Source organism: Aspergillus vadensis, assembly GCF_003184925.1.
Source record: "Aspergillus vadensis CBS 113365 unplaced genomic scaffold BO88scaffold_34, whole genome shotgun sequence".
Classification (NCBI taxonomy): Eukaryota; Fungi; Ascomycota; class Eurotiomycetes; order Eurotiales; family Aspergillaceae; genus Aspergillus; species Aspergillus vadensis.
In genome coordinates, this window is record NW_020292072.1 from 1 (window position 1) to 21,573 (window position 21,573).

General features: G+C 43.0%; 6 protein-coding genes across 6 annotated transcripts; 4 read left to right on the forward strand and 2 right to left on the reverse strand.

Annotated features, from left to right (window-relative positions):
• BO88DRAFT_475119 (uncharacterized protein) lies at positions 1-672 on the forward strand. The gene is made up of 4 exons (XM_025711859.1): positions 1-186; positions 245-344; positions 402-586; positions 652-672. Exons 1-2 carry the CDS (start codon positions 22-24, stop codon positions 275-277), a joined length of 198 nt encoding a protein of 65 aa, XP_025557730.1. The 5' UTR covers positions 1-21; the 3' UTR covers positions 278-344; positions 402-586; positions 652-672.
• A 3,649-nt stretch (positions 673-4,321) lies between these two features.
• BO88DRAFT_447316 (uncharacterized protein) lies at positions 4,322-4,964 on the forward strand (the record flags this gene model as incomplete). Its single annotated transcript, XM_025710353.1, has 2 exons — positions 4,322-4,830; positions 4,881-4,964. Exons 1-2 carry the CDS (start codon positions 4,684-4,686, stop codon positions 4,962-4,964), a joined length of 231 nt encoding a protein of 76 aa, XP_025557731.1. The 5' UTR covers positions 4,322-4,683.
• Positions 4,965-5,099: 135 nt separating this feature from the next.
• BO88DRAFT_352072 (uncharacterized protein) lies at positions 5,100-5,368 on the reverse strand (the record flags this gene model as incomplete). Its single annotated transcript, XM_025703566.1, has 2 exons — positions 5,100-5,257; positions 5,308-5,368. Coding segments are annotated over 2 exons (219 nt in total), but the record flags the coding sequence as incomplete, so codon positions are not given.
• Positions 5,369-10,274: 4,906 nt separating this feature from the next.
• On the forward strand, positions 10,275-10,985 carry BO88DRAFT_419828 (uncharacterized protein; the record flags this gene model as incomplete). The annotated part of the gene is made up of 1 exon (XM_025708411.1): positions 10,275-10,985. One exon carries the CDS (start codon positions 10,275-10,277, stop codon positions 10,983-10,985), a length of 711 nt encoding a protein of 236 aa, XP_025557733.1.
• A 1,339-nt stretch (positions 10,986-12,324) lies between these two features.
• Positions 12,325-12,495, forward strand: BO88DRAFT_305564 (uncharacterized protein; the record flags this gene model as incomplete). The annotated part of the gene is made up of 1 exon (XM_025702432.1): positions 12,325-12,495. A coding segment is annotated over one exon (171 nt), but the record flags the coding sequence as incomplete, so codon positions are not given.
• Positions 12,496-15,369: 2,874 nt separating this feature from the next.
• BO88DRAFT_352096 (uncharacterized protein) lies at positions 15,370-15,663 on the reverse strand (the record flags this gene model as incomplete). The annotated part of the gene is made up of 1 exon (XM_025703573.1): positions 15,370-15,663. A coding segment is annotated over one exon (294 nt), but the record flags the coding sequence as incomplete, so codon positions are not given.
• Between the last annotated feature and the right edge of the window lie 5,910 nt (positions 15,664-21,573).

The following is a 21,573-nucleotide window of genomic DNA, read 5'->3' on the forward strand; positions in this document are numbered from 1 at the left end:
CAGGTCTAAAGCCTGTTAGAGATGATCAGATGTTTTTCTTATCTTATATTCCCACGGTTTCTGGAGTTGTACTACCACACGGGCGAGCTGCACCTGATTTGGGAACTGATGGAGATTATAGTGAACTATATTTTAACTGCCTGGTGGCTGGTCAATGAGACTGAGCTGGTATATATTCTCTGGTCAGTAAGTATTGCCAGCGGCCATTATGTGACGGGAAGGCAGTGGATACTAATCTAAGCAGATTCTTGATAATATTAGATTCCTTCGGGATTAGGAAAGAGTATTAACTATTCTAGAGACAGAGATAATCTTCTTGGACTGAAGCAGCTATATTAGTCTTAGTAATTATATTTCTTTGATTGTTACTATGAATATTATTAACTGACTTGGCGCACTAGCTGGGGTGGAACAGAGCTACCAGATCTCAGTATCCAATATAAATACTGAGATGCTGAAATTGAATGTACTAGTAATAATCACAAGAAGTCTAATAGCCACTGGTACAGGACAGATCAGATAGAGCTCTAAGATCCAAGCCTTCCTTGAAAATCTGACCACCAAGTCTTTGGATGAGTTAATACAGGTAAGTGGGCAGCTAAGAGATAGAGTAATAATTGATAACAGAGTTCTAGAATACATTTCTCGAAGCAGCAACGGACGAAAGAGATCTAAAGCTGTGTGTCTATGTTGTAAATAAAAAAGCCAGAAATAATCTTGTACTACTCTGACTAGTCTGGATCTGATGGCATCCACCATCATCTAGACATGTTTGTGAGTGAAGTTTCCGCAGTAAATATTTAGTAACTATTCAAGCTGACAGTGTCCTTTATGTTGTCATGCTATTTTTTTCATGAACAGTTGGTTGGTAACTCGTTGTAAATAATAAATACTGTATCCTTATTCCTAGTTTCACAGTACTAGCAGATATTAATTAGGCTTGAGTTCCGCAATATTATCTCTCAGATATATAGGATCTACATAGAGGTTTGAGTGGTTGATACACGCTGGGTACTAGGAAGGTATACTCTTTGATTATCACAGTAGTAAGTAAAATATATCAGGATATCTGTATCCAGCATCTCAAGCCACGTAACGGCCTACATCAGTTTAGTCTCAGTATCAGCTATATCATAGACAGTCTCAGAGATTTTTCTGGTATTCCAGCTCTGGAGAAAATGTCCTCGCGCTGAATAATAACTCCATGAAAAACTGTTTTATTTACCAGCTTTACCAGTAGCTTCAGGACTCCTGCCCCGGCTACTTGTTTAGAAAAAGTTGTGCTTTCCGGTCAGCCGGCTGGTATGGCTGGCTTAACTGAAAGTCAGAGACACGAGCGCCCATCCCCGTGTCCAGATACTTAAAACCCATGTTACTATATAAGGAGTATGCTCACTGAATGTTATCTAGGAGAGTGTGTCAGGAAGCTAATATAATTATATAGTCTACCTACAGCTGCCACGGGCATTTCTTTAGTTGAAAGCACGACATGTCCCAATAACTACAAAGGTTAATATAACAAGGCCAGGTAATGGAAGAGTTTTCTGACTATTATTCATGAGGAATGATGAGGGATAGCCGGAAGCTAATTACTATATCAGGAAAAGAGTAACTGCAGTTCTAAGAATAGATATGTCAGTCCTTGAGAAGCCCGGCCTTCGTTTGCTCGGGATCAAAGGCTTGCTAGTTTATCTGATTAACCAACAGTGTGTTGAGTACAATCCGGGGTCTTGGGTTGGTCTTTGGGGCTTCTAGGCCGGCTGTTTTGACTGATGAAGATGGTACACATTATATAGTCTGTAATGTCCTTGACCCTATCTTTTATTTGATTCATCTAAATGATCCCTTAGTAAATGTTGTGTTAAGAGGATCCTAACTCATGTTTCATAGCAAGCTTGGTAGCTTCGCAACACGGATAGTTTAATATACTAGAACAAACTTCCTGGCATTGGTCAGCCCCCTCTATCTAGAAGTTGTCATTATAATACCATACCAGCTGACTATTCCACGACTCCAAATTTCTTTGGTGAATCACAAGTTCCCATATCTACATATGGTCTGTCAATTCCAACCACCCGGTCTGTTTTCGAGAATTAGACCATGCGTGTGCTCACAATGGCGGTAGATAATGCCCATATAATCATAACTATGGCAAGAAGCATGACTGAATCTGAGAGCAGAATTTTATATACTTTCACCAGCTGCTGTCCTCGGTGAAATAGAGCAAGGAAGAATCAAGAAAGAAGTTCATACTCTCCATATATGTTACCCAATTTGCTCATTTGGCAAATGCGCAACCTACACCGTCTATCATTTGAAAAAGAGGTCAGGATATGTTGCGTGAGATGCTCAGATGCGATCAGTATGTCCACACTTTTTGCACTCTGGTCAATTTGGTGGACATCCCGACAACCCCACTTTTGGTAGGGTTGGATTGGAAATAGGTTTTGTTGGTGGGTGGAATGCTGCTGGCGGGACGAATTCTCATTGGTCATATCCGCCCGGAAAAATTGATGCCCGGCACGGCCATGCTCGACATTGAATATTTGAAACTGGAGGCATCGGAGGCTGAGCAAATTATCAACCTGCTGACCTGGTTTTGATGAGCGACCCCTTAGAGTGGGCAATATATTCAATCTTGGCGCGCCTGTCGATTCTCTAGGTGTCTCGTGGAGTTATCAGAAGCCGGTTGTGCCGGACCCGCTGGAGTAGCTAGTATTGGTCATGTTACATATATATATTTATAAACAACATTTACCATTCATGTACGAAATGTATAGACCATTGATGCACATGATTATTGTACCATCGCGAGCGACAAGGCTCACATTGTGGTAGCCTAGGGTAATAGTATATACATATTCCAGTATTGTATACCCATGTGTTGATCTCTTTGCTTTACGCTCTAAGTGCAGTGGTCGAAACCCGAGGACATAAATATTCCTTCGGTGCGCATTCGGATTCTCCAGGCGGGCATCAAGTTGAACCCCTGAAACAACTTCCCGAAAAGGACTAAGTTCGGTCCTTCCCGAGCCCCAGCAAATGTTGCTGGTCCAAGGCAACAACGATCGACCAGAGGGCCGGACCAGAGGGCGGTGAAAAGACGTGCGGGCCTGGGCATCTGAACAGATTAATGCCCGCACAGATTGAGCAATCCCGTTCCCGGAGACGGTATCGCAAATATTTAACCGTGTCTACTCGGTGATTCTTTTATCATCTTTCCCCATCTCTCGCCATCTTTTGACCATATCTTCACCATTCCTTGCCACTTTACCTCTCATCTCTCACTTCCCCCACTTGCCTCCCTGTTTCTATATTTTCCTTTTCCTTTTTCCCTTCTGTGACCCGCTTCATTTGCCCTAGGCCTGGTCTGCAGGTCATCCAGCTCCCCCACTCCATCGGCCGCGATCAGGCACTTCAAAAGGCGAACATCACATTCTGAAAGACGCATATTCGCGTCCAGCCTGGCCAATCCCTCTTTAGCGTGGAGCCGACTCATGCTGCTTGCACGATTGGGAGATTCGGGCCTTGATGCGCGGTGTAGAGTCATCCGAAGGATCGGGCATTCTGTGCATCACAAATTGACCTCCGGCCACAAGAGAGCACCAGCAGGCACCAGCGGGGAGTTCTGCGTCTTCGGCCGCGCACAAACATACTGTAACCCCACTGGTCACTATCATAAGGCTCATCACGAGAGCCAGAACGGTAGTCTTGTCGGATGGTTTGCCCGTTTCCCACCCATCGGCTCCTGGATTCCCGGAGTCTCAGATTATGGTTTGCCCAGGTACCGCTAGGCTGCCTCATTGTTGCGAGATCTCCGCCCCAAGCAGTGACAAGACGGGCAATCTCCGAGGCCCTGTGAAGCATGACCCGTCACCAAGGTCGATATCTGACGAGCGGACCATCTGAAGGCGTTCGGACGCGTCTGAACGCCGAGTACAGTATGGATCAAGCAATCGGTTTGACCAGACATATGTACGCGGACTGGTAGATTTCTTGTCCGAAGCGAACCAGGGGAGTTACCCAGCTCTGGCGACGCCATTGATCCTTTGTGTCATTATTCGGGCACAGGATATACTACAGATGGAACCGAATCCGAGTGAATACTGTATACATTATACCATAAAAGTTAATCTAACTATTCTACATCACTGGCAGCAGGCATTGATGGAAACGGACTTCCGTTTCATACGGGCCTCCATTCTGCCCGTGATGCACGATGTGGCACCGATGCTGGTAAGAACCGCCGGCATGGCGCGAGCAGATCTTGGCTTCCTTGCGTCATGAGTGGATATACTCTGGCAAGTACTAGTCCTCAGCACTGCGTAGAGGTCTCTGCCCATAGCTGAAGTGTTTCAGAACAACAGAGTCCTAAGAATAAAAAGAACCTGATCATCTGGGAACTGTCCAGGGCACAGGTGATACGACATGGGGGCCATGGCCATGAAGGGGACATCTCCGAAGAGATTGATACGACACAGGCCCGCCATTCCTGTGAAGGTGCACACTGTTGCGCTTGCGCATTCCAGTGAGTGAGGACGGGAAGCCTGGTCCTGGAGCGAACAAGACTGGGAGACGCCGGCCTTATATCTCCAAGCGCTCCGGTTGCCCGGCAAGACTAACCGTGCAGCATTAGTATCCAGCCTCGCCGACTTCAAGTACCAGAACCGTCATGCGGTCGAAATGGACTTTAATGGTCGTTTGAGTGCGGGGTGGGCATCTGGCCATCTCTGCGTGTGCTCTCTCCTACCAATTGCCCAGGGGCATATGCTGGCCTTAAGCGAAGAGCAAATCCCGAAGCCACCTCCCCAAATGACCATGCAAGCCTCGGTTCAAGACGCCATCTGGGGGAAAATAGGATCGGCGTGGGCAGGGCGAAGATGTGTGCGACTCATGGGACGGCGCCGTTGGTCAATAGGCGTCTCAAGTACACAACAATACTTGGAAAACGGTTCCAGATCTGACCAGTGGGCTCAGTGGAGACCATTTAGAAACAGTTGGGCAACCGTGGTCCGACAGAGCACAATGACTACTGATTCCTCCCTTTGTTGTAGTACTTCCCATTGTCTAGAGCACCGGTGCCCAGTACCTGACCGCTGTCAACTTGGGTAATCTACTAAGATGTTATTTTCCGTGTAATGCACTAAAAGCTTCCCAAAATTCACCTTGGGAAGCTTCTTGTCTACCTGATCTTCAGAACGGACAATGTCCCCTTTGAAACTCAATAGGACAAGCTGGGATTGTGTATCAAGTATCACTAAAATCTGAATTCTATTACTTTGTATCAATCTTTTTTATCAGGCCCACGTCTTATTCTCAAAATAGGCAGAAGAGAGAGACCCTCAATAAGGGAAAATATCACCTGCGCCCAGAGTGATTCCCGGGCTCTACATAATTATGGCACGGGGAGAAGCGTGACCCCCTAGGTAGCATCTAGTTCCATACGAGGCAACGCCATGGACGAACCAGATGGCATTACGTCGAGTGGGTACTTTTTCTTTGTTTTACTGACCTGCGTCTAATGGGTTTCTAGGCCACGGTGAGCGGCACGCTCAATTAAGGTTTGTTGGGGCTTTCTCAGTTCCTGCCCCACCGGTGAGGTTTTCTTGCTCGCTATTCAGGGGTATAAGCCTTGTAGTGGGTTTTTTCTTGTTTAATTCTCGCATATTTCTCAGCTTCGAGGCGTCGACACAGATCTCGTGTGATTGCGCTATTTGTGGTCTTGGAAACACTGCGCTTGCGAGGGAGTGAAGAATCAAACATGACCTTCCGGATTACTCTATAGATGGATAAGGCCAGAACGAAAGGGTCAAATATCCATGTCGCTCAATGTCTCTAGGCAATCTGGCCGACCAGAACCGGTAGCCATGGTAAACTGAGGGTAACGGTGGGCAACATCGTGGCTGGTACCATGTGCTCAAGACAGAATATCTCAGTCATCGAGAGCCTGTCGGTTAGGAGAACAGAGAAAGTTATCACTGTGTTTTGCCATGGTGGATACTGCTATCTTGAGGGCCAGGCGGTTGTGCTCATAGCAATAGAAATGCCCGACTCTGTACTCTCTGAGTTTAATCACATACTATCATGAGTAGTCATGTTGCTTTCAGCTATGATAATCCGTGCTATTACAGCACCTATGTTATCAACTTCTACATACCTCACCTGCGTTGCTTCTTCGGGTCATATTCATTCTTTTGATAGTGACGTTCAGGCATAGCTGGCTCGGTCAGATAAGAGAATGTTGCGTTGACTGTTGATGAATGATGAGTTTCTGACCACCAGACGCGAGCCCTGTCATAATCGACCGTGATTCTGTGCCTTGACCTGATACAGTACCGAGATTAGGTTAGCTCAGCTAGATGGCCGGGCGTTTGAGGAAAGCTCTTGTTGGAAGCCTCTGTTCTCGGAAGCACCGTCAAACGTTGACCTGGGTTACATCAACGAGATTAATACGCGGGTTTTCCATAGAAACAATAATCAACCTCCAATCTCTCCTCATCTCAAGTGACTCGGCAAAGTATGATGTTCAGTCAGAGGATGAGTCCATTCAATTGGGTGATAGCAGTACACAATAGGCCCTCGAAGAATGTCTGTCTGAAGAGTGCCTGTCTGGTAGCTGGGTGAAAGACCTCACACCAACAAGGTCCTCTACCCAGGCTCTGTGCAAAGCAGAGCCCGGTTGGGTCAGAAAAGGGAGGTATATGGTTCGAACAAGATGCAAATTTCTAAAGATGACCAGCGAGGGCTGTGCTTAACTGAAACCACGGCTTCCCTGCTGGTACGCGAACGGTCGAGTGGAGAGACAAAATTGCCCGTTCATTTCAACGAATTTTCACCGGGTAGCGAAAACTTAAATACCCCAGATCTGCTCTGTCACTCTACTTGCATCATCATACGGCATCACGCTTAGTTGGAATCAACAAACTTGTAGGTAACCGTCTGTTTCTCATCCAAAATATGGTGGGCCCTTTGAGATGCCGGATCACGGTCTACTATAATTCGTGCCTGGGGATCTGGATGTCCTGCAGACCAAGAGAAAGGGCAAGTGGAGCCGGTGGAAAAGTGGTAAAAAACTCCACCAGGTAGGCAAGATCAGGTTTTCCATTCAACCGTTTTCTTTAGAACGGGTACGTGCCATGAGAAGTTGCGGGACATTAATATATATAAAATTGCCCGGCTAGTATGGTGTTCCTAATCAGGTATAGAGCATCACGCTTGGCATAGAAAGTGCGCGGTCTATAAAGTCACCTTCATAGACCCATCAACAGCAGCCAGCTTTCATGCGATAGTGTCCCGTCCTCTAACCATCCTTTTTCTCAAAGTATTGTAAGGGATTTCCATAGATGTGACTTTTCATTTCCTACACTTCCCTAGTCCTCTTACTGGAGTGAGAAGGCTGACCCGGTTTGAGGCCGAGTCAACATCTCCAGGCCCAGTGAGGATAAGGCATTGTTGGGGCAGGAGATATTTCAACAGTACACCCGAGCCTTACTCACAGATACTAGTCTGCTTGAGTGGGAGTTGCAGCAAGCCTGCGTACCCACCAAATGACAACAAGAGCTCGTTCTGACTTGTTGCCACGAGCTACGGTTTAGGAGGTGCTTCTACAGGTAAGCGACCAATTTTTACAGATTTTTGGTTCCTTATTAGATTGGGCAGGATGCATCCTCCGCGATTCCGGCCGGGAACATATTCGGTTTCATCTCCCGAGATTTGCGTATGGAATTCCTACTGCATCGCTTCTTCTCCACCGCTTCTGCAACGGCATGCTCATGTTCTCTCCGGGAATCTGTGTATACCAGCCCGGACCTCTTCTTCCGTTGTCCAGGCGAATTCGTGTGTTCGTCGTGCAATCTGCCGTTGAATTGTGAGTCCAAATACCTGCCCGAAGTAGGCAGAAATTTTCAGCTTATCAGTTTCGGAGACGCCGACTTTAGAGGGATATCCAATTCGGAGTTGCCTCACTGCCTTCAGCTCGGCTCCGTCGTTTGACAGGAAGCGGGAGAGTAATATTGGGTAAATACAGATTAGTATTTCTTCTAATAATCATGTGTAATAAGATATATCTCTGCTTTTTATGTGTTCACCTCAACTACGGTCCTAATACCCAGACTTACTAATTTTCAAAGCATGTTAGAGAAGGAAATAGACTGATTATTTATCTTATTATTGTATATTCTGTTCTTGGAGATGATCACGGTACTCCTCCAGATACTATGGATATGGCTGTTGAATACAAGTAATCTGGTGAGCCAGAGAAATGAAATGATGATATATATTTCTTGTAATTAATATCTAAGTGGGAGTGCGGTTATAGTTTACTTGAGAAGCTAAAAATATTGCTGACCGCTTCTATAGAATAATTTCTGTATTGCTAAAGGTAATCCTGAACCTCTGCTGTATGATTCCGATAAGGTGGGACATCCTTGGCGAATATAACTAATAGATGGATGATATAATCTGATATTTACTCCGCGCAAGTTGGCGAGAAATATGGGCGAAGCTGTCTTCCAGTGCCCAGAATATCTATTATTAACTATAACAATACAACTCTAACAAAATGGCTAAATCATGTATTGCAATTCTAGCTACTAATAGCCTCTATCATAAGAGCAATTGGTAGGCGTCTCTGGTCTGTCTCCTTTTGATGGTTATCCACTGACAAGAGAGACGTCACACTACTCGGGATCCTAAGTAATAGTATAGAATGAATTAACTTTTAAATGTATCGGCGAGATGAAGTACTTATCAGCAAGTCCACAGCAAGAAGGTACTCTTGCAGTATATTTAAAATAAAAAGGGAAATACAGACTTTTCACTTGTTAATAAACTTTGTTAGATACTAACTGCATAGTATTAAATTCTCAAAGACTAGATTATACAGTAGCATTATTATACAAATCAGTAGTTAATGAGAGAGGTAAGCCAACTCATTATATTTAAAAAGTATACTTGCTCATTAACTTCCTGGTTGTATAATTTCATTTCAGCAAGATCGTACAATGGAAGCATCCTCTACAGTACCTATATAAACGGATGGTGAGTATTAAGAGTGATGCAATTGAAATAATTAACTCTACTTGTTAAGGATTAGAAGGGGGATCAAACTTTTCTGATTATTATATAATAAATTTAGGTTTCTTCAAACCAGTGTATTTTGCGGGGATAAATGAGCCTAAACCAACGTGTAGGCCTGAGGTATCTATGAACTCCGGCTGAAGGGATGAGTAAGCTGGTAAACAACCTGACATATAATTCTCTCCTGACTCTATTCCCCGTGCTGGATAGAGCCTTCTTCCCTGTTGAGTTACTTTCACTTGATTATCAGCTGAGCAACTCTTTCGAAACGGGATAGAGAAAATAATAGCCAAATTATAATATTAGATTAAAGAATAACAAAGGCTGCGAGAAGCAGTAGAGCGCTATGAGAAGAAAAAAAAAAAGATATAAAAAGATACTGAATATTAAATATAATCTAATTTTCTGTTTTATCTTCTTGATCACTACCACAGTTCTTTTTTTTAAGTAATTTGAGTTAAGACAGATGCTATCTTTACTACTCAGAGCAACATGGCTAATCTAATAAACTGATTTTATCCCAAGTACATCGTCCCTTGGCGTGACTTCCCCTAATTATAAGAACTGATCTGGGATAAATTTAACTGTAATAATATCTTTATTATGTGTTTACTATTCCTCTCTGATACCCAAATTGATTATGTCCTGATAAATATCCAGAACAGACTAATCTTTTCGGAAGCATCTCTTTGGAATTTTGAGTGAGACACGGTGGACAACTTTATTAAAAAGATTATTAAGATTTTGGAAGACAATGAACCCCTTCGAGATGAGTTTAGAATCCAAGGCCGAGTCATCTTCTATGATCGCGCAAACCCGTCGGAAACTATGCTTGAGAACAGCCTAGAGTAAATAAATCTCGAGGACGCGCAGACATCCCAATGATTGGCAAATACGAGGCTTGGAAGAGGCCCAGGACGAGGAAGAGGAGCCATGTGGAGATAGACAAGGGATGACACTGCACGATAATGCAATCGGCGCGCTGACCAGTATTGCGTGTACCTTGTGGCGGATGAATAGCAATACCTGGGTATGCAGTGGAGTTTGAAGCGCCACACAAAGTAACTATTCCTGAACTGGTAGCGGGTCTACACCTGATAGATCTGGATTATAATATCATTGACTAAGAGGGTGACACGTTTAGTTTCTATGCCACCTGCCTGGTCGCGGCCGTGGTCACTCAGATATTCTCATACATGATCAACAGTGGCGTTCGATACAGCTATATCTGCACCGGGGAGGCTTTCATTTTCCTTTACATTTTAAAGAATGATCCCACCATTATTCAATATTTCTTGTGTATCCCGAATCAGGATGCGCAGGCGGATGTGCAGGCGGATAATGAAGTACGCCTCCACCGGACCGCCATCAGTCAGGTGCTTGCGTTCACGCTTCAAGCGCTGGCCGTCGAACCTCCGACTCAAGAATGGCACGATGTGGCACACGACCAGCTAACAACCTGGAAGATCGAATATCTTGACATGTTGAGAGAAATTCCCGAAACTCTCTGTAAAGACCCGCCGGCGTCTGATTATCGGCCCTCTCACTGGAAACCAGATCAGAAAATACACAACACACGCGCTCGCGCTCGCGTTCCCGCGCGTTGTCAACCGGGCGCACCTACACCGAAGCACTCGTCCACTGAAGGCAGCGGCAGTGATCAAGAATCGCATTCGCCATCTACCGCAGTCGCGTCGCGCATCCGACCGAGCCGCGGCCAAGGCAACCACCGCCAGTCAACCCGGGGAGATGAAGGAACACAAGCCGGCCGATACTACAAACAGACCTCTCGAAAAGACAGGCCTTCTACGCGACCATACTACACTATTACGTGCATCCGCGGCTTGACTAACCGAGAACCACTAGATAAAAGTTTCTATAACTGGAAACTCCACGGTGGTTCATGACACTCCATTAGACTGCAGGAGTTCACACACCAGCTACATCATTAACTAGCCCAAGATCAGGAGCTTGGCTTCAAACAACTGCATGTGTATAATTAAACAGAATATCTTATCAAAGCCACCCTCCTTTCCTGCGGATACACAGTGATCATGAAAATAATAACTATAGAGAAGCAGCATCGCCTTCAAATAGAAATAAACAATTACCACTGGCTCCGGAACTTACAGGGATAATACATCCCTGTCTGTCTTAGGGACTTTAAGCCTTATATTACATATTAGTACCACAGTAAGCTAATAACACAGATAATAATCTTAAGCTGGTCTAGAATACAGCTTCAGCATATTATCTATAATAAAAATTCCTGCTTCTTCTACCAAGAGCATAACAGAGCTCTGGCTACATTCCAGTCACGTGGAGTTATCCACTGCAACAGTAAGTAATATAATATACTGTGAGATAACCTGAGTTACTGCTTAATTATCATTAATCTAGAGGATATAAAATAGTTAAAATATACTAGAACCCTTAAATCTGTCTCTACGAATATACAGTAAAGTCGTTGCAGCAGAGCAATAAAATATAAACCCGGCTTAGAAAAAGTAGATATTCTGCAACACAGCAGTATCTTAAGCTTGTAACAGTATGATTAGAAATATTACAAAGCATTCCACCACAAGATATCATGACTTTAACTTACACTGAGTACTAAATATATATTTTATAATATAAATCCTACATATTACAAGAGCGCGACTGCACAGCAGGCTTGGATAACAGAATTATCTATATAATCTTCCCAGGCTTTACAGCTAGAGATACATCCTATCAACCATCTCCTGTTGACCAGACTCCTTCAAAAATTTTTATTTGATTTCACAGCTAGCTTAAGTACTTAAAGATCACTTAGTTAGTATCCACCTTAGCAAGATTATATATAATAGCCATAATATTTTTGATCTGGCTCAAGTTAGCAAGTAAAAAATGAACAGCAGCACTCTAGTATCTACCCTACATCCATTTAGAACCAAAGACTATAATTATCAAAGGTTATTCCTCACAATAACAGGTCCTTGCATCGTACGTGTGTTGGATGGAAACATTGACTAGAGATCTCTGCGAACTCCCTCGATAAGTTTTCATAGTTAATGGTCAAATGAGCCCGGCTGATAATTACATCATCAAACTAGATACTCTAATTCAACATCAAGAAAAAGTCTCCTAATATTCCAGCTTCCAGAGAAAGATGATCACAAGAAGATTTTAAGTATCATGGTAAGATATATACTGCTTCATGAACATAGCAATCTCATCCAAGCAAAGCATGGCATCAAAATATTTATTAATCTGGAATACTGCTTCATGCTATTGCTCAAGCGCATTCGAATCACCGTGGTTGACTTGGCATTTCCATCAATTATATTATCAAACGGTACCGTCGGTATCAGACCCAGGGTGGTTTTCACCAATAACAAGAGCAAGATCTTGGTTTCTAGAGAGAATAAAAAGTAATTAAATAATTTAAATATTCAGTGAGCAAGTAGTATTACTGCTGTGGGATTACATAGTCCTGGCTATTCATATTCTCTGCATATTAGTCAAGCTCTGTGAGGAAATGAAGAATAATATATTACTTAATCTAAAAATACTCCAGACTCCAGCGGGACCACTAAATAAAGACTTTCTGAAGGGTCTGGTATACTATCCTTATCTTCACCTCTCCTGATAATATCAAACTGTGGAATAGAAATCATCTTCTGGTAAGTTCCTCCTATGATCAAATCCATGCTTCAGACGTAGGCGATCATTGATAATGTTAGCAGATATATTATCCAAGATTCCATATATAAAAAGTGCTAGCCAACAGACTACTTCTCTAGTTTGTGAACTATTCAAGGCGGAATATCTACTGGTCAGGTTCTTCAACTCTGGATTACACGTCGCCCAAGTGATAGCATCTGCATACAGCATGCAGGATCTGCGTCCGAAGGAGGTCGAGTGAGAGCATGCTCGGGCTGTTAAGGCTTAACTATGGTCTTTGTGTACACGCACTGAAGCTGACATTGGATTAAATAACTTTTCTATTATCCATTACAAGATACACTTCTTTTCACAGACCTTGACATTAAATTCAAGAGTAGCCAATTCATCGCCTTTATTAATCCATCCGGCTGTAAAAAGATAATTATAATATCTTACTAAAAAGATTCTACAACCCTTACCAACCGATAGTTCTTATCAACGAAACCACGACTCTTCGAAAGAACCATCCGTAATAATATAATTCTCGGACTCAGCAATCCTGAGTTCACCGAGATCAATCTGATTCAAGCCTGCGAGGACGTAGATATTCACGATCCCATTATCTGCCTCCCGGATGGATAGTCGATCTATCGGGCATCAAGGCTCAATCATTCCTGGGTGAAAGACAATGATAATGCCCTGGTTTTATGCAGGTATTAGTACGCAGACCATTTCTCTACTTGATGAAGTGATATTGAATCAATCTTCACTCTAGTCCCAAAAAAAAAGGTACAGGCAGTACTCAGGCGCTTGGCAGCGAGGAGATATATGACGATTGTGGCAGTTATGCATATACTGGCTATTATACTGAAAGCGGACACGGCATTTGTCTTTGGTGTAAGCCCGAGCAGATATGGGTTCAGGTCGTGGAGCTGGGAAGTTATCAGGAATTGCTACGGGATAATAAGATATGTTGGCATACGGTAAGTATTAACTTGATTTTTTATATCATTATGCTTACTGATTAATTTCCAGTGTCAGGATAATGCTCTTGATTAATAATTATATACTACGTGATGTCTCTCTGTATAGATGTCAGTGTGTTCAGAGAATCTGTTTATTAGATATTACTTTATCATACCCACAGTATCATGGATTAATAGGCAGATAAAGAAACCACCCTTCTCATCTATACTCTCTCATTATACTCCGGACAAGTCTCAGAAGTATACAACATGTCTCATTAATCCATCTGCTATCTAAAGCCAGTCTCCTCTACTTCCCATGATTCCTAGCCATCTGCACAGTTTTCTTTGGAACACCATAAAACTCAGTGCTACTTGCTTGTTTTCTGCTCTTGGTAAGTCTCGTCTTCTCACTAGCCTGCGCCATTAGGGCCGTACGCGAAAATTCCCCATATACCTATATAGATCACCAGTATCAGAAACGGGAAAGAGAGGAGGCGAAAAAGAGCCCCACAGTAACTTATACTAATTACACACAGGATTCTTTAATCTATTATTCCTGCTCAAACACCCTTGACTGTGAGGCAGACCGGGTGTGTTGCAATGATACTATTATTATCAGCAGAAATATTAGGAGAGAGACCATTCACCGGCACTTATATTCTGATTATAAAAACATAAACCCAGAAATACTCTTAATATTTCCTCCTCTTTGTCTTAAATAATGATCAGTGATTGTCCGCCGGTTATTCCAGACTCGAGTTTGCTGGGGCACTCATTATTATTATTTCTCATTCTAGCTTTCTTCCTCCGGCTTTATAACTGGAGTTTGCCCTTCCTGGTAGTAAAGCTATTCCCAAATACTATTTATTTAATTTAATTACAGTCTACTATTACACAGTATTAGCTGAACCACTTGATTTTAGTCTTCCCAAAAGTGACTCTGACAGAACATTTAAACATAGCAATTCTCTTATTCATATATATACATGCTAGTTTATCTGTATGATATTAATCTAGTAAACAGTATTTAGTTAATTTTATATACTTAATCTAGAATTAAACCAACACACTCACTTCTTCCTATAATAATCTTTTATACAGCTATTAGATATGTTTTGCTGGGAATATTATTCATTTTTTTAATATATCTTCCTATATCCTCTAACAAGGCTTTTTTGGTGGCTGTTTAAAATCATATAAATTTCAACATTGTTAAGTCCTTTCTGGAGACCTGTATTTATAATATAATATCCTCATGGATAGCGGCCCTGGCCTGCTTTTTCATTATAAAAGATAATATTCTAAGATTTTCAGGATCTTCTTTAATTCATGCACTGCAGATCTCTAAAGCCGGCTCTAAGTTACTAATAAAGTATTATTAATATATTTATTATAAAAAAAAAATAACTCTTACATCCATAAGAACTCTTCCAAATAATATAATATTAGTACTTTTATTATTAGCCCTCATTTCCTGCATCTGCCTGATAATATCATTAACCGCTGACATGCGGCGGCATCAACTTAACAGTGCAGAATTAGTCCGAATAACTTTTAAAATCTTTATAATATAGAACGTTTTCAAGAACAGATTGTCTCGTAGCGACCGGGCGAGATATTACGCAAATAAATAACAGTCTCTTTTATAGCAAAGACAGTTCTCCTCACGTAGCAGCTATTCACAGAAAAGATTATCCCAGTTAACAATAGCTACTTTGGCCATGGCTTCCTTAATTAATAATGTTTTTATACTATGAATCTGGATTATCGCTTCGCTGAGTCGCCTGAATTTGTATTTCACGGCAAGTATGAGCCATCTTTTTGCCGTACTGCAAAACTGATCACCTAGGATATTATTTCTATCGCTTTGGTTATGCCGTTTATGTACGATATCAAATAGTTTGAGAGCAATTTCCTGGCTGGGGTTTCGCATATTAAAGATAAAATTCTTGAAATCAGTGAAGCTGACATATTAAAAAGTAGTAGATTCAAGAGAACTGCCTGCTTTAATACAGTTGTATCAAATTTCACAGTCTCTTTGCGTAATCAGCTCCCCACAGATTATAACAAGGATGTCATATAGGAGAAAAGCAGGGTTATTAATCAGATATTAATAGATAATTAGGTCTATCTTAAGAAATTGTTCTAGAAAAAATAATATCAGTATGCCTTCTTGAATAGTCATAATGATAATCAAATGATTGGCACCCTTCGCTATATTTTGTATATTTAAATCCACCGCTCGGCCAAATATTGGGTTTATAACTAGGGACCGCTCGGATAAGCACCAATCAGATTTAATAAATGTCATAAGTTCCATGACATCTACCTGACCTTGGCATTGCTAGCGCGTTGAACAGAATATTAAGGCCTATATTCAGAAGGTCTTTTTAAGTAAATAAAACTTACTTTTTTTATCAAAGCCACTAAAAAATGGCCCAGAAAGCCTCGCATGAAGTATAAAAAGAAAGAACAAAGACATGCTACTTTACTATATATATAATTTATGTTAACTTTATATACAGAATATAAGGATTCTCCGTGGTAGAAGAGTCCATGAATCTAGGAAAAAGAGGAAAGTTAAAACTAGAATTTATAAGAATATATTTGGTATTGATACCATATATATATATATGTGTGTGTGTGTGTATATGTGTTTTTCATAGTCTGACCTCTCATAAATAAAAGCAATATGCAGGATCTCCCTATTTACCTCTCCCGATATATTCCTTATATACATTAAACCATTACTTTTCTGACGGATTTGGAGCCTGGTCAGGGCCTATGTTGGCCTAGTTGCCTGGTGTTCTGTTCTGCGACGCTTCTGCAAAGTCCAGTACAGCCCCGAGGATGCTGTGGTCTTGTTCAGCGTCTTGTACCTTACCTTCCTTACCTTGTTGCCCTCCTAGCATGTTTAAGATGCTGCTAAACGCAGGTCCAATCTTCCTCCGCAGTTGTTGTCGCAGGTATCTGAATTTCGGCCAGTCCATCAGTACATGGACTACCTTCTCGCGAGCTCCACAGACACACCTGTCGTCGACCTGGAAACCGCGTTGTTTCTGGTATGTTGCCAGCCAAGAGTGACCCATCCGAAGTTGTGCAAGCAGATATGCTCGATTCCGAGGGAGCGATCCGTACAGTCTTCGGATACGGATTGCCGGCAGGGTTCTGTGATCTGGCGGTGCCTTCCCTTTGTAGATTTAGTCCACTCATCCTTCCACTCGTTTAGTATTCTCTTCCGGATGAAGTCAATTTCTCGCGAGAGAAGGAGCTGGAAGGGGTGTATTTTCTTCAAGCTAATCATTTTCTTTACCAGTCAGTCAGCCTCATCGTTTCCAGGGTCGTCACAATGCCCCGGCACCCATTAGAGGCGAATGGGAATCCCTCGTGCTTTCATTTCAGAGGCTGCCTGCAGGATGGCTCGGATGATTCGCCGGCCGGACTTATTGGACGGGTTACGAATTGCTTGTAGCGCTGACATGCTGTCGCTTAAAATAGTTGCGGGTTGTTTCACTCTGTCTAAACAGCCTTGCCTTTTCTGGGCTACTTGAAGGACCAGGCCGATAGCATAGAAGATTACCATGAGCTCGGCTGCGTAGACCAACTATTATTCTATTAAGCTAATACTGATTAGTTGAGATCCTATTATCTACTGGTTGTGAGCAAGAGCTACTGCTGCGGTCTCTAGTTTATTCTTTTTTCCTGAAGCATTAGAGAAGACTGTGATACTGGTTAAGAATTATTATATTTATGTGTTGCCTGTGCTTTCTCCTGATCAGATTCGATCGTGATTTCTATAATGGGCTGGTTCCGCCATGGTGCATGTGGTTTAGGATCAATTATCTCTAAGGCTTGCAACCGCCCCAGGTTCATGGTTCGTAGTGTTTCAGTTAGGGGAAAACGGGCCCCCTGCAGGTATAGATGCTGTATTCCTTTTGCTCGGTCCATTACTTTGTAAACCGGGTGGTCATCTGGCAGGGTGCTGAGGCGAGCAGATATAATCTGTTTCTGCTATTTAAGTTGCAAGTAAGTTGGCAGAGTATAGGACTCAATTTCTAGTATAGTTGTAGATACTGTCTGGAAGGCTGAAAGAATTCAGATAAGAGCTGTTCTCTGTACTGTTTCTAGAAATTGCAGGTATATTAGACTGAGAGTATCTTATACAACTCTATTAGAGTTATATTATATTAGACTGATATATAATTCCCTACTGGTACTCGGAGGTTATTTATAATATATATATTACCTGATTAGTTTGAGGGGTTCTCACCACGTTCTTACTATATAATAAGACCTGAATCCCTAACCCCGCTTTGTCTTTAGCGCAGCATAACTCAGCTCCATGCTGAAAAGGAATTGACCAGGCTGCATATAATTATATATCTTTTATAATGTAATGATTGCCTTTTGAGGTGCCTGATCGCGGTTAATAGAAGACTCAGTAAGAAGCTGAATGACCTGCAGACCAGGGATAGAACAAATGAAGCAGGTCACAGAAAGAGGAAAAGGAAAAGAAAAAGATAAAAATAAAAAAACAAGTAAGGAAGTAAGGGAGATAAGGTAAAAAAACAAGAAATAGTAAATATATAATTAAAAGATGGCAAGAGATGGGAAAAGATGATAAAGAAATCACTGAGTAGATATGGTTAAATAATTAGCAATGCTGTCTTCTCCCCGTGTGTGCCATGGCAATTTCTGCGGGCATTGATCTGTTCAGAGAAAGATTATCCAGGTGGGTATATTATTTCACCTCACTGCCTTTTGATCAGTTCCTCTCTGATCGATTGTTGTTGTCCTGGGCCATCAATATTTGCTGGTGCTCGGGCCCGGGACTAGTTTTTATGAGGAAGCTGTTCAGGGGTTCCACTTGAAGCCTGCCTGGGGACCCCGAATGCGCGCCGAACGAATATTTTTGCCCTCGGGTTTCGACCTTTGGGCGTAGGACGTAAGGCAACGAGATCAACATATGAGTGTACTGGCATTTGAATATACTATTACCCTGAGTTACTACAAAAATGAGTCTCGTCGCCCGCGATTGATAATTATGCGGATCAATGGTCTATACTTTTTGTATATGAATGGTCAATGATATATACAACATGACCCACTAGCTACTCCCGCGTGTCCGGTACAACCGGCATTTGGTAACTCCATGAGACACATAGAAAATCAACAGGCGCGCCAAGATTGAATATATTGCCTATTCTAGAGGATTGCTTATCAAAACCAGGTCAGCAGGTTGATAATTTGCTCAGCCTCCGATGCCTCCAGTTTTAAATATTCAATGTTGAGCATGGCCGTGCTGGGCATTAATTTCTCCGCGCGGATTTGACCAATGAGAATTCGTCCCGCCAGCAGCATTCCACCGCGACAACAGCACCTATTTCCAATCCAACCCTACCAAAAATGGGGTTGTCGGGATATCGACCAAACTGACCAGAATGACTGTATAGATCCATATCTATACGACTAACTGTAAGAGAGTAGAAAGGGGAAGATCGTTGAAGAGAGAAATCCGGACATCAAACCATCGCGAGTTATTGAGGTGTTGTGGCTGTCATTGTGTGCCGAGCGGGCACTAGTCTCGGCCGATGGCGATCCCGCCCGCAGGGGTTATCGAATCCCATCCCACAAACACCCAAGAAACGACAATCTTCAGCGACTATGACTTCCGCCCAAGGATCCCAGCAGCAAGAAAACGCCGCAGGCGAGGCCTCGATGGAGAGGAAAATGAGCCGATCGCGAACCCTGAATTTGCGACCGGCGGAGAAAGCAACAGGCGGGTGACAAACCAAGATGTCCAATAGTACTTCAACAGCTTCAGTGAGGCACTCAAATACCAGACCGAAATAATTAAGACAGTGAGGGCGGAGGTCCAAGAACTGAAAGCTGAACAACAGCTCCTGCAAACCCACAATAAGGAACTACAGGAAGAAATCCAAGCCCTACGGGCTAAATTAAAAATACAACCGCTGAACGTCCCCGTGAACAGATCCTGGGTGGAAGTGGCTGCTGGCAACTCTCAGCCAGACCCAGCGAGAATTATTCTGCGCCCCAGGAAGAAACCCAACTGTGTCTGAATTAATACCGCACCAACCCTTAATCAAGATATTGACAATGACCGATTCTTGAGAGTCCTGCCCACTGAAGTAGCAAATATACATATCAGGACCGCCCTGCTGAACGCGGAGACCACCAAAGAGATGTAAGTCGCGGGCATTAGTACTACCAAAACAGGGTATGTTATTTAATTCCGGGACACCCAGTCAGCGGAGACAGCCCGGAACAGCACTGAGTGGTTGGAGAAGCTGGAAAACAGTACCAAGGTAATAAAGCCCCGGTTTAGGATCATGATTCACCGAGTCCCAACTGAGGACTTTGAACTAGAAGGACACAAGAAACAGGGGATTAAGAAGATTATAGCTGAGAATAATCTTTATAACAAGAAATTCCGGGCCGAAGATATTGCATGGTTGAAGAAGAGGGACATGCCTCTAGGGAAATCAGTCTTAATAAAGGTCTGGTTAGACTCACTGGAGGCAGTAGAATAGATTATTAATAATAGATTATTAGTAGAGCAAAGATTTATCGGGAGCATAGAATCCTACCAGGTGGAAAAGAAGAGGTACCATTACTGCTAATAATTTAGCTACCTAGCCTGGTCATGCAAGGAACAAGTGAAGTGCGGATATTATGTAGGTTACCATGACCATCATCACTGCTTTCCAGGAATAAGACCAAGATACTCAGACTGTAATGGAGAATATCTAACAGGTGATCGGGCATGCCAGACATTTCCTAACCCCAGTCCATCCCAATAACAGCAAACCTTTGCATTATATAGTTAAATATCATGAAATCAAGAACAGAGATAGAAGCCTTTATTAATAATTATCAAAGCCAGAACCTAGACCTACTTCTGATTCAGGAACCGCCAAAGACAGCATACCACACCCATGTTAACCACAGTGCTTGGCGACTCTACCGACCGACACACCCGGAAATACCTCGGTTCCGCAACCTCTATGTCAACCGGAGGATCTCCAAATCATCACACCGCCAAATCCACTGCAATCACCCAGACGTAGTAGGCATCAAAATCTGGACTTCAGAACTACAGTACCTGGTATTCTCAATCTACATCCCGCCAATAGCGATGCATGAGCCGTTCGAAGCCAGCAGCGCCCAGGAGATACTGGAGGAAATCCAGAAAAATATCCAAGAACATACAGAGCAGAATAGCCGTACAACAAAACTTATCTTAGCAGGCGACTTTAACCGTCACTACCCTGCATGGAGCCATCGCGCGGTCCATCACCGCTTCGCACAACATGCGGAGGAACTGATCAACTTCTTTCAAGCCCACGAGCTACGGTGGTGCCTGGCCAAAGGCGACATAACATACTGGTCCCTTAATCAACCGGGAAAGACATCAGTTCTCGACCTCACGCTTACCAACGATGTAACACGCTTGATCAGATGCCAACTCTACCACGACCACTATGGGTCAAACCACCGAGGAACATATTCGGAATGGTATCTCCAGGCAGAGCAAATTAGAAAGCCCAAACCGAGAAGGGCGTATGACCGAGCTGACTGGGCCCGAGTAGGGCAAGATATACTAAGACAGATCGACCCACCTGTGAATATTCAGTCGGCCCAGGATCTAGACTACGCGGTCAACAACTTAATCAACTTAATCCAGACCACAGTAGTTGCCCTAGACCGACATGTGCCGGTGCAGGCCCCGTGCCCATACTCGAAGCGCTGGCTCACTACAGATCTCAAGGCCCAGCAGATTGAGGTTAACCCGACCCGGCGACGGTGGCAAAACAGATGCGCCCTGCTAGGGCCTAACCACCCAATGACGAAGATACTT

Bases quoted from the DNA above. Each gene is read 5' to 3' on its own strand.
- BO88DRAFT_475119 (XM_025711859.1), top strand. From the start codon at position 22: ATGATCAGATGTTTTTCTTATCTTATATTCCCACGGTTTCTGGAGTTG. The intron at 187-244 runs GTAAGTATTGCC...TAATCTAAGCAG, and splicing joins TGGTATATATTCTCTGGTCA to ATTCTTGATAATATTAGATT.